The sequence below is a fragment of the Osmerus mordax genome, chromosome 2 (assembly GCF_038355195.1).
Source record: "Osmerus mordax isolate fOsmMor3 chromosome 2, fOsmMor3.pri, whole genome shotgun sequence".
In the NCBI taxonomy this organism is placed as follows: Eukaryota; Metazoa; Chordata; class Actinopteri; order Osmeriformes; family Osmeridae; genus Osmerus; species Osmerus mordax.
In genome coordinates this window covers 12234785-12247932 of record NC_090051.1, presented here as the reverse complement: position 1 = coordinate 12247932, position 13148 = coordinate 12234785, and the positions used below count along the sequence as shown (strand labels likewise).

The 13148-nt window shown below is 43.3% G+C and overlaps 1 protein-coding gene across 1 annotated transcript; it reads left to right on the top strand.

The window, feature by feature from the left end:
• The first annotated feature begins 3444 nt into the window (after positions 1-3444).
• On the top strand, positions 3445-11372 carry LOC136964830 (UPF0524 protein C3orf70 homolog B-like). The gene is made up of 2 exons (XM_067258785.1): positions 3445-3665; positions 9043-11372. The coding sequence occupies exons 1-2, from the start codon at positions 3482-3484 to the stop codon at positions 9696-9698; spliced, it is 840 nt and encodes a 279-aa protein (XP_067114886.1). The 5' UTR covers positions 3445-3481; the 3' UTR covers positions 9699-11372.
• Positions 11373-13148: the final 1776 nt, after the last annotated feature.

Here is a 13148-nt window from a genome sequence, read left to right as displayed (position 1 = left end):
TACCCCGTAAATGTCTATAGGATGTCATTACCATTCCTATACTAGGCTACTCTACCTGGTGAAATTCTGCTCATGACAGTAGAGGTCCATCAGCTGAACATTTATTCTGCATGTGCTGTCCATCCTGCTAGAGAGCTGAGCTCACACTCATAATGTCTAACCAGGCTTATGGCTATAATGTTGACTCAAATACAGTGGATAATTGGAGTAATGGGAAGTAAAGGATAGGAGTGAACAAGAGGATAGAAAGGTAGAAGAGAGGAATAGAAAATGAGATAACGGTGGAGGGCTAAAGAAACAGAGATTGTGGACGGAGAGTGTGATAGAGGAGGTAAAGTAGAGAGGCAGTGCTTCTGCTAGTGAACTCCTAATCAACCCCAAGCTCAAATCCCCACAGCACTAATATCTAATCAGATGAGATCCTTTTTTGCAATGTGGCCAACCCTTCACCACTCTGGGCTGGGTGGTCCTATTTACAGTTAGGTCCATAAGTATTTGGACATTGACACCATTTTCATCATTTTGGCTCTGTATACCACCACAATGGATTTGAAATTAAACAATCAAGATGTGCTTTAAGTGCAGACTTTCAGCTTTAATTTCAGGGTATTTACATCCATATCAGGTGAACGGTGTAGGAATTACAATACATTTTATATGTGGCCCCCCCCTTTTTAAGGGACCAAAAGTAATTGGACATTGGCTGCTCAGCTGTTCCATGGCCAGGTGTATGTTATTCCCTCATAAAGGGAGTTCGTTATTTCATTGACAAGGAGCAGATAAAAGGTCTAGAGTTCATTTCAAGTATGGTATTTGTGTTTGGAATCTGTTGCTGTCAACTCTCAATATGAAGTCCAAAGAGCTGTCACCATCAGTGAAGCAAGCCATTGTTAGGCTGAAAAATCAAAACAAACCTATCAGAGAGATAGCAAAAACATTAGGTGTGTCCAAATCAACTGTTTGGTACATTCTTAAAAAGAAAGAACGCACTGGTGAGCTCAGCAACACCAAAAGACCCGGAAGACCACGGAAAACAACTTGGTGGATGACAGAAGAATTATTTCCCTGGTGAAGAAAAACCCCTTCACAACAGTTGGCCATATCAAGAACACTCTCCAGGAGGTAGGCGTATCTGTGTCAAAGTCAACAATTAAGAGAAGACTTCACCAGAGTAAATACAGAGGGTTCACCACAAGATGTAAACCATTGGTGAGTCTCAAAAACAGGAAGACCAGATTAGAGTTTGCCAAAAAACATCTAAAAGAGCCTGTACAGTTCTGGAACAACATCCTATGGATAGATGAGACCAAGATCAACTTGTACCAGAATGATGGGAAGAGAAGAGTATGGAGAAGGAACTGCTCATGATCCAAAGCATACCACCTCATCAGTGAAGCATGGTGGAGGTAGTGTTATGGCGTGGGCATGTATGGCTGCCAATGGAACTGGTTCCCTTGTATTTATCGATGATGTGACTGCTGACAAAAGCAGTAGGATGAATTCTGAAGTGTTTCGGGCAATATTATCTGCTCAGATTCAGCCAAATGCTTCAGAACTCATAGGACGGCGCTTCACAGTGCAGATGGACAATGACCCGAAGCATACTGCGAATGCAACCAAAGAGTTTTTTAAGGCAAAGAAGTGGAATGTTCTGCAATGGCCAAGTCAATCACCTGACCTAAATACAATTGAGCATGCATTTCACTTGCTAAAGACAAAACTGAAGGGAAAATGCCCCAAGAACAAGCAGGAACTGAAGACAGTTATAGTAGAGGCCTGGCAGAGCATCACCAGGGACGAAACCCAGCGTCTGGTGATGTCTATGGGTTCCAGACTTCAGGCTGTCATTGACTGCAAAGGATTTGCAACCAAGTATTAAAAGTGACAATTATATTTATGATTATGTTAGTTTGTCCAATTATTTTTGGTCCCTTAAAAAGGGGGGGGGGGCACATATAAAACGTGTTGTAATTCCTACACCGTTCACCTGATTTGGATGTAAATACCCTGAAATTAAAGCTGAAAGTCTGCACTTAAAGCACATCTTGATTGTTTCATTTCAAATCCATTGTGGTGGTATACAGAGCCAAAATGATGAAAATTGTGTCAATGTCCAAATACTTATGGACTTAACTGTATACTCTAATCCAATCATTTAAGATCTCTAGGGTTGGGAGGGTTGGGGGCTTGATAAAGTCTTAAGTGACTGACCCCTGTCAACTCCCAGACTGATGGTTTAGATTAGCTCTACACCAAACTCCAGAATACAATTAAACATCGTCTGATTGTGTTACGTTTGTATTAACACCTTGGCAAAGTTTGAAGCTATCAAAACCGTAAAACTCTTAGGCCTGATAGGCAAATGCAGCCTAACTGGTTGCCATTATCGTCCAGGCAGCCAGATGATAATTTAAAATAGCTATTTCTTGTTACTTCCTGTTTTCTATGAGACCTCGCCAGTTTCGGTTTTCACAAGTGAATCAGACAGTTTTGTTCTGCCTTATCTTCAATCTAAATACTCATTATTTAAAATAATGAGTATTTTAGTAAAATAATGTTTCCATACTTGTTTATTTAGAGTCTGTGGATAACCATTAAGGCTATGCTTTATACTCCATAAACTGCATCAATGTACCTTGATGCACTCTCCAGGTGCTTCAACCATGCAGGGAATGTTGGACAGGCCACATGAACATTGCCACCTTGTGTCTTTCTCTCATGCTTTCTCATATTCTATCTACAGACACCAGTGTTGATGTTTTCCATGTAGTAGTAGACTTTCTTAAAGGCTAGACTATATGGCAAATTGGCCTTTTTAATTGGGTAAATTTAAATAACAATGGCATTGGAGAATCAGCCGGCAGAAAAATACGCAATTGACTAATTGGAATTCTGGGCAAAACAATACGGATTTTATTGAGGAGGCAATAATTTTTTTATGAATTTGAGATTCATCGTATCTGCCACCATATGTTTCTGAACTCAAATACCTCATGTCGTAATATGTATATTATTTGTAGCTATACGGTTTGTGACTTAAAAACGCTATGTGAATTCGGCCTATGCTATTACCATAGCCCCCCTGTGGTGTCGAAGTTGGTGAGGGGTAAGGGAGGGGAGAGGGTGCGCTGGAAGGTGGCGTCGGTCGCGCGCAAACGCGGACCTTTTCTCCACTTGGTGGATGGATAGCCTACTGGATAGTCCTCTGGAGCAAGAGAAAGTGTGGGTCGCTTGGAATATGCAAACTGTTTCGTTTGTTCATTTGGGTATTTAGGCTGTTATTGTTTTGTAGTCTGACGATTTATTTAGGCTACATTTGATCTCAGACACAGAAATAGCCTATGATCGCGTCTTTTCGACGTTCGTTGTTTTTTTCCAGATGGTTTATTGAATCGCCTACTCGACCGGTCATATTTGCTTACGGTTATGAGATAGTTTATACAGCACGGTTGTGCGCCTCGGTCACGATTGGAATGCTGGCATGTCTGTCTCGGGAGCACAGAAGTGTCCGAAGAACGATAAATTGGACGAAGCGCAAGCTCTGGCGAAGAGCTGCGCAGGGAGACCCGACTTTTTGCCTTGCGATGGACTGTCAATTTGCGCCACACACAGTCATGGGAAGTGCTTCAAACTACACTGGTGCTGTCACTTGGGCTGGTGTCACTGTAAGTTACAGTCTGTTACCAAATTATCACGAAGATAGTATCAAGACCTCTTCATAGCGCAGTCGTAAATGAACGGCATTCACCTGCCTCACAATGGCAGAAATGGGCCATAATAAAACTGTCAGGCGAAGCAGGGAGCGGGAGGTGGTTTATTGAGTGTTTCCCTTTATAGCCTCTGCTTGTTAATGTTATTGCTTGTCACTGTTTGAAATTATGTTGTGGAATGCGGCCAACACTTGCTACTGTAGCAGCTGAGTGGAAACGTTATTTGTGGCCAGAACCTGCAATTACACATATTTTAGCTTTTGCTTCATTAATCTCTCCTTTTCTCTCCAACCGAAGAATATTTTCAATTTGGTTCTGCATCTGATAGATATAGCATATTGTAATAAAGTAGCGCTTGATAAAATAATTCACAACCAACAATAGACCATACAGAGGCAAATTAATGTACTGTCACAGTTGACAGGTAATATTCCCAATCATCTAGTGGCTGCCTACTTTAATGGAATATGCTGAAGCCTTCTTTTCAAGGTTCTGCAACATTATAAAGAGTGCATTCCACATAAATATATGCATTCTACCACTTGAACCAAGGTGGTTGCATACAGTTAACAGTCACTGTCACCCTGTGAGAGAGGTCCAACCGTAGTTTTTCCATTCTCAGACACACAGCTCACAAACCTCCTCTGTGCTTTCAAGTCCATATCGCCCTGCCTGGGTCTTACACCTAAACAGTGTCTGTGATGATATCACAACAAGCCCTAATCCAACCTGACAGGTTTAATGCTGAATGACAAGCTTCTGTCTTTTCCAAAGGCTTAGAAAACCTGAGTGTAGCATACAGGCAATGCGTATCTGAATAGCAGTACATTATTAGAGTCTCTAGCACTGACGTAGTGTAGAAGTCATATAACAATCTGGGACGATGTAATCTTTGGATTTAAAACGCAGCTGTCAATAACATCTTGGTGATTGGAAGTGTCCCAGTGAAATACCCCACAAAAATAGGAGAACGCATGAAAAATGATATGCCAGAGGAGAAATCATTTTCATGTTAAACTCATATTCACCTATGCTTTTCAGAGGGGTTTCGATATATTGTTCCTTCACTCTTATGAGGGTCTGGAATCGTAGTTAAAAGTGCCATAGTTAAAAGTGCCGACTTAAACTGCTGTATAAATTACAAGGCTGTTAAGCAGACTGTAGCTTCACATTCCTGAATTAGATGTTAGACTCCAGTGACTCAACACACAGTTGGTTTTGCTGTATAACGTATGTACTCATCAGAATAATGTAAGCTAAAACACTTCATTTCAAAGAAATCACTCACAGGTTATTTGCTTCTATTTAGAACAAACCAGGAGCTGTTTATCAACACACAGATGGGTTTGTGGAAATGCCATCATGATCCTGTAAGAAAGAGGAAGAGATAAAAATTCAATCAAATTTAAGCAGACAGAGCTCTCCCTTCGGGTGACAGCCAGACTCTTGCATTAGCATTCATTTCCTCTGTTAAGAGTCAGCCAGAACGTTGTGTCTAATGAGGGCTCTCACACACCACAGCTTCAGAACAGCCCACCAGGATGGAACGACATACTTGACTAACTGATTACAACAGCAATCCCACCTGCCTACCAGTCAAGGTGACAGCACAGCAATTACACCAATAAGGAGGGATTATGTTGTCCCTGTTGTTTTTCCTTGTCTTCCTTGTCTTCTCTGAGGGTTTTAGGTAGGTCCTCATGGTTGATCTATGAAGCTCTTAGTGACATTGTTCATAACAAATATTATTCAGTACTTGTCTGTGTTGTAAACCAAGGTGTCTCGGCTGTGATATGTGTATGTATCTAATGTGTGAACCTGAAGTGTCCCTTTGCAAAACTCTCTCTCTCTCTGGAGTGTAACAATCATTGGTATCAGGGTTCAGGTAAACATGCGATTGCTTTGTCTGATTGGGGTGACTTTTAGCTGGATCTATACTTGCCTTCCCAGGTGGCATGTCTTTGGTGTTAAAGACAAACAGTTATTGACTTGGCTCAGCTCAATTCACTTAGGCTCTGAAGTGCTTGGAAAGATCCGAAGGTTATCCGGATGATGATGATGAGAATGATAATGATGGTGATTATAACAATGATGTAAGTGATGATCGTGATAATTTTGAATAAGATGGCAGTAAAAACCAATGGCAATCATCAATCATTGATTAAACCCTAAATATAATGTTTATCGATTGATATTGTTTATATTGTCATATTGATATTTGAGCTAATCAAATCACATTCTCTGGTTACAAATGGACCACAATCTAACACCAGTACAGTATGCAGCTCTCAGTTTCCAGGAGTCAATGGATTCTCAGCTGAGCCTTAGGGGAGAGCCCGTCTGGTTTGGGATTGATTGGCCATGCAAGAGAACCAAAACATTCTGGGCTTATCATTAAACACACTGGAGACACGCCAGGAATACATTCAGACTATTTTGGTGTTGTTCATTAGAGCAGTCATGTATTATTTACGTCATTTAAAACTTTATTTTGGTTTAGCTAGTACTTTAGCCACTTCCACATTCTGAAAAATGACTCCTAAACTTGCCACAGACTTTATGCAAATGTACTATGTACTGGGCATTCTGTGTGTATCTTTTTAAAGCAACCAAATCTTCATCAATGGGATACTAAGTATCAGCAGTTGTGGGCCAGTGTAATGTCCTCCCAGCTATAAAACTTGGAGATCTGATCTTAGATCTGCTGAAGTAGTAACTTCTTCCGGGAGTCTGAAACAGGAAGCTGTAGACATGTTGTTTCCGGGAAGGAGCCTGCTGGTCCAGATGCCAAAGCTCTCTGTGCTCTCCCAGCTCTGACAGAGTGATCAGGCTTTTTGTTGGACAGATTTAACTACAATGAACTACGGAAGTTGGAAAGCACACATCCGCCCAGCCGGGTGTAACTCCCTCATTGTGGAAAACAGGAAGAATGTGCTGAGGTAATGGGGCTGTCGTGTGTAAAATTTGCATTTTTTGCTTAATCTGTGCCAGCGTTCTGGAATCTCATTAGTTGTTCTCTCTTAAAACAAGCATGAGGATACTTACGTATATATCTGTCTGCTATGTACGCACAGATATTAGCAGTTCTTCTTGTTTTTGTAACGTTACCCTGAAGCTACTAAATGCTGTGTACATAAAAGGTCCTTCTCTTCTCCCAGACTGTAGTAGAGCATTGGCACCTTTTGACATTTGTCCTTCAGTATTTACCTCTGGATCTCACCAGTGGGACAGCAGCAGGAGAGGGCTAGAGAGAAGAGAAGGGGAGGGTAAAGGAGAAGAGTGGAGAGAAGGGTGGGGAGAGGAGGGAGAGGGAGGGGAGAAGAGAGGAGGCGGGGGATGCATATGAGAGAGAGAACGGGAGAAAAATTAATAGAAAGAGAGATAGGATATGATGAAAAAAGAGAAAGAACATGAGAAAGAAAGAAGGAGAGAGAAAATAGGATGATAATGAGAGGATGACAGGCTTATTGCATAATTCACAGAATGGCTCCTGTGTTAACCCAGTCCCAGCTCCAACCAAAGCCATAGAGCGACGGAGTCAGAGATCCGGAGGGCTAGAGAGTGTTAAGTGGCCCTGAGAGCCAGAGAGAGCATCAGCTGCTCTGCCCCAGGTGAGCCAGGAGAGCAGGGAGGACAGACTGGAGAGGAGGAGGAAGAGAAGTATACTGTATACCAGAATATCAGAGATACAGGGAACCTAAATCTTCCAGCCCCAGCTACCAGCTGCTCTGTCTCCTCCTGTGGGTATCCATCCCCCTGGATGCCAACACAGGGCTAGGGAGCAGGAAACCTGGGCACGCGCACCAGCCCATGGGTTAGGACCTCGGCAAACGCCAGCCCACATCAGACGGGCACACATGAATACCAATACTATATAAAACCAGCACAGCAGGAAACACAGGAGTGCTGGCTGTCATTCACTGTGTCTGCAATGAGATTTCTCTCTGTGTGCTTTTGCCTCTGGTAGAGGGGGAGGAGGGTTGTTGAAGGGAAAATGTCAATTATAAATTTCTCTGGCTGTTCTGCGTTTCGGTTTGTGTTGCGTTCATCGCTGCCATAGTGCACAGTGTAATGAGAGTCCAGCAGGGCGCATGTATAACGATATAACCAATGTCAGGAGCAGATTGGGTTTCTGTCACAGAAAGGCTGCTGTTTCAGAATAGACAGTCTGTCCCTGCCTGTCTGTGTGTATGTCAGTCTGTCTGTATGTCTGTCTGCCTGTATGTCCGTCTGTCTGTATGGCTGTCTGTGTGTCTACATGTCTGTCTGTGTCTGTCTACCTGCTGGTCGGTCTGCCTGTCTGTTTGTCTGTAGGCCTGTTTGTCTAAATCTTTCAGCCAGGCATTGTGGCACTGAAGCATTGTCAGTTTACTGCTGTGCCTAATGGAGTATGGTACGGTGAAGTTAAGTGTTTTTGTGTCCAGTCAGTCGACAATAATGCATTCACAAACCGCAATCTCTTTTCAGTCAAATTAAAAAAGGGAGATTAGACTGCTACCAATGTCTTAAAAGGAAATATTTGCACTCAGCAGGCAGTCGTCTACAAAGATAATCTGCATTCCTATTGTACTGAGACAAACCCTACAAGGAAACTTCACTACACACAAACCCAATGACATAGCCAATGACAAACTGTAGCCAATAATGGATGCCCTGGGAGACCAATGTTGCTGCTGCCGTCAACCAGGAACAGACAGTGATGGAGTGTTTGCCCCCCTAGAAGAGTATGCAAGAGGACACGCAATGTCAAAGACGGGAAGTGATGTGCACGCCTGTCATCTGCTCCACTTCTTGTCCCTGGAGAGAGTCCGTCTGTTAAACACTCTTCTGAGAAGGAGAAGTCTGAGCTCTGCAAATCTTGGGCTGCAGACTGTAAAAAGTCTTGAAAGCAGTTCCTGCAGGCAAACTGTTTATGGGAGTTAGAGTTGTGTTGGATGCCAGAGACTGGGAAGGGTAACTTTATTAGAAATGTTGATGAGGACTTTTTTATGTGAAAGATATAAAGGCATGAATGATCAAGATGCTTGGATGAAACACTGTGTAGTGGATGAGTTCAGGGAAATTAAATATGCATTTTTTTTACGGCACGCTCTGTGTATCATCCAGATCCTCATGCTTGCTAAACCGTGGCTTGGTGGTATTTTCAACTCTGATGGGCTACAGGGATGTGTGTACATTCTCCGTAACTCCAGGGTTTAAAAGTGTCAGATTCCTAGGATGTGTCTGGACATACAGCTACAAATCATACTACATATTCTCCCCCTCTCTTCCTCTCCTTCACTCCTCCTCTTTTTCTCTTCTCTTCCTCCTCTCTTCCTCCTCTCTCCTGCAGGTAAATACGTGTATCAACCCATGACCAGTGTGTGCCAGCTGCCCAGCACGCCGGTGCCCTCGGCAGAGACAGAGTTTGCCAGCACCATCGAACTGTCTGTCTTGTTGGCCGAGCGCTTCCTGAAGATCGCCCCCTGCTTCCAGTCCCCGCCCCTTCTAGAGTCTCCCAAGTACTGCATCATCGCTGACCTCTTTGTGGACGACTACATTGTGAAGCGCATCAACGGCAAGATGTGTTACGTGCAGAGGCCTCCACCCCCTATACCGGAGCCCCCGACACCTCCCCCGGCCCCTCCTGCTCCAGCCCCCGCACCCCTGGCGGCCCCTGCCCTCCTGCCTCCTCCCCCCTGCCAGCCAGCAGCACCAGCCAAGCCGCCGCTGAGAGAGCCCAAGCCCAGCAGTTCCCTGGACAGGCTGAAGGGCCCCCAGATGGACCACTGCTCCTCCCCATCCAGCTCAGAGGACTCTGGTATCAATGCCCTGGGTCTGCACTTCTTGGAGTCCTGCGAGGAGGAGTCAGAGGGTGAGGAGGATGACGAGCTGAGTACAGATGGGAACTCCAGCCCTGGCAGCCTGTGGGAGCAGGATGAATGCTCACTGCTGTCGCCCTCCAAGTCCACAGTGGAGATAATAGAGAAGATTGAAACCACTGTGTGACCCACCTCCCCCATGTAAGCATACGGACGTCTTCAGAGCCTGCAGTACACTGCTACTGGACTACCTCCCAGGATTTTCTGAAGGTGGGCCGATAAGACCAATAAGACTGATAAGATGGATAAGACCTCAAAGGACTTAAAGGGTCGGAGTTGGTCAATGTGTGTTCGTTCAGAGACAGTCAGGAATACTGATTCTGAATTTTTACCCATCGACCCACTCTCCGTCTTCCAGCATGGTTTGTAAGATGGGGTCATACAGCCTAGGCCTCTCCTCTACAGCGGAGAACAATACAGCACAACCCTCCCACCAGAACCACAAGCACACACCACCCAGCCAGAATCAAGACCAGAACCACAAGCACACACCACCCAGCCAGGACCAGGATCCAGACCAGGACCAGGACTGAGCACATCCCATGGACACATGGCACTCTTAGAAGATGAAAGGATCTGAGAAGGATCAGATAGAGGGCAGGTGAAAAGGAGAGGTGGTTTTAGAAGTTCCTCAGTAGTTAGATCTGACTGCAGCTGAATCATGGATGAGGTGTCAGGTATTAGCAAGACGTTGTGATGAAAGAGAGATGGCTGTTAACACTGTTCTCCTGACAAGAGTCTTCTCAAATTCTTTAAAAAGGACTTTAGAACACTGGAGCATTTGTTGTGTTCTCTGAAAAGGGATATTCTAGAATGTTGGAGAATTGGTAAATATTCATTTAATTAGAGTTAGGGTTATATTTAGCAGATGCTTTTATCCAAAGCAACATACAGCCATTAGGGATTTAAACTTGCGACCTCTTGGTTTGCAGTCAAATGCTCTACAACTGAGCTTCACACATCTCTGATGAGGGATGTTCTAGAACGCTGAAGCGTGTCTTAACTTGCACTCCTGTGGCTCCACCCACTAGGATTAGTCATAAACACTTTGGCATTATAAGAGGAACACCTACCTCTCACACACGCACTCACAGACACACAAACACACACACAGACAGACACACTGACACACCTACACACACAAACACTCACAAACATACAGAAGCCTTTTATGCAGTAACTCATTCATTACTAAGACGATTACTCATAACACCCACCTGCTTTTAGGAACACAGTGGTTTGCACTTAATACTTTGAAGAAAAATACGTAGCATGAGGGTCATTTTATGACAATCAAGGATGACACACAAGCACACTGTCCTGCTTGCCAGTGAACACATACACATCCACCTGCCAAGAATATTGTGTGTAATCAATAGAGAATCTTAATGCTTTCACCAGAGCGTGTGGAAACTGTGTTAAGCTTCACTACTTGGTGCTTTATGGTTTAAATTGTTAAATACATATTGCTGACCACATGACCAAGTCATTACATCTCTTTCAAAGCACAGCCCTTACTGTGGGACTCCCATCACTACTGAATAGGTGTTCAAGGTCGTCTGTGTTCCAGAATGTTCTGGTCAGGGATATTCATTATTCCGTCAGTTACATCAAGTTGAGAGGAAATAGATGAGGATTTTATTGATTTCTCTCAACATTCCGAGGCTAAGTAGAATACACATGATATGTAGGCTAATAGAGACTGTACACTCTGCAGAAACATAATCACCCTTCAATGCAGTTTTAAAGCATTCCTTAAGTTCCTGTAATTGTTATATCTCTTATTTTCATACAAATAAATCAGAAATAAATGGAGAGTTGTTTGTTTATTTATTTATTCATTCATTCATTTAGATCCTTTTAGGAACTGGAGAGAGAGACAGCCACACTGTGTATGTAGTCCTTCAGGATCGTTCAACCCACTCTCCCTACAGTAATGGCCATCTGTGCTCAGGAGATGTCAAAACAGAAATATACAATATATATCCACACTCTCTCAAGAAGAGAGTCTTCTCCAAAGGGAAGACTTTCAACATATGGTTTTGATAACTGCTGAGTTCCGCTGGGCTCCAGCCCCCTTCTCCCCTCCTGCCCTTCTCCCTCTCTCCCCTCTGGTAATCTCCCACACAGAACTTCTTGACTGAAGGCTGTGGTGACTCCCCTGTGCCTCCCCTCCTTACCCAAGCTTTGCTTGCTATCATTGCCTGGTTCACTGAGGCCGCAGAGATGGGATCCGGGGTTTCAGTGTGGGTGATTACAGTTTTTCTTGCTTGCTTAAACACGTGTCCACTCTGACATCACATTTTTAAAACAGTTAACACACAGGCTAAAACAGAAGCTCACTAGCTTACAAATTTGGTTTGCAAAATCCTCTAACAATCACAAAACATTAAAAACATTCAACCAATGCAAATATTTCCATCAAACACCACAACTTGTGGTTAAATTTAATATATTCTTTCAAGGGATCATTACACAATGGACAACAAAAAACAAAATGATACAAACTCAGAAATGCTAATACTGTTGAAAACAAAAAGAGTTGAATTACTCATAACTCTATATTGACAGATCTATATTACAGAGCTGTTCACTCTCCTGTTGAAAGAAGTCTGAACCAGGAGGAGGGACAGGGGTGTTTATTGACCACCATGACCACCTGTAGACCACCGGTTAGAGGAGAGGAGGATGGGGGGTCAAGGGGATGAAATCTAAGGAAGAGGAAGAAATCAGTGGATGAGGAAGGTAAGTGAAAGGAGGCGAGGAGAAGGAAATAGGGAAAGGACTAAGAGGACCTGTCAACCTGTATGAGAGGCAGGTTGGATAAGGTTGGTTCATGGAATTATGTCTTCATGCTGTCTTTCTTCAAAACATTTTTTGACAAAGGCCTTTTTCAGTTTATGTGACACACAAATATAAACCTGCAGACAACAAATTACAGTGTGTGTGGGCACACTTGTGTCCATTTGTGTACACTTTCTAAATTGGAGGGAATTTTGCCATAAGAAGCGATGGTGTGCATTTAGATCTTGTTCCGGGAGTACAACGGTACTTAGGAATGGTTCGCTTGACCCGATGTTAGTTTCCTCAAGGATCACAATGACTCTTGCTTAGAGACTTGTTGCTCTTGTGGTTAGTGGTAACTGTTTTACATTTTTGTTCTCGCTGTGATATATTGTTTTTATTACTGTTGCTTGCTTTTTCCCACAGGTACACTTGCACTTATAGCGGTTCATGTTGTTTAATTGTAAATTGTTTAACTACATGCTCTTATGGTTCTTCCCTTTGGCACTTTGGTTGTTCACAATGTGTGCTTCATGTTTTGGCTACTCGCGATGTTTTTTGGCTATCTTGTTGTTATGATCAGTGACCTATGCACTTTGTAAAGCTCTCTCTTGGAAGTCGCTTTGGATAAAAGCGTCTGCTAAATGAATAAATGTAAATAAATGTAAATGTAGATCACTATAAATCTGGCAGGGTCTTCTAAGAAGCAGATTTGGATTTGAGGTAAGTAGGCTGCAAGGTGAACCACGAAAAGTCTTTTAGAAAATGATTCCCGCTCCACAGTCTGGCATCT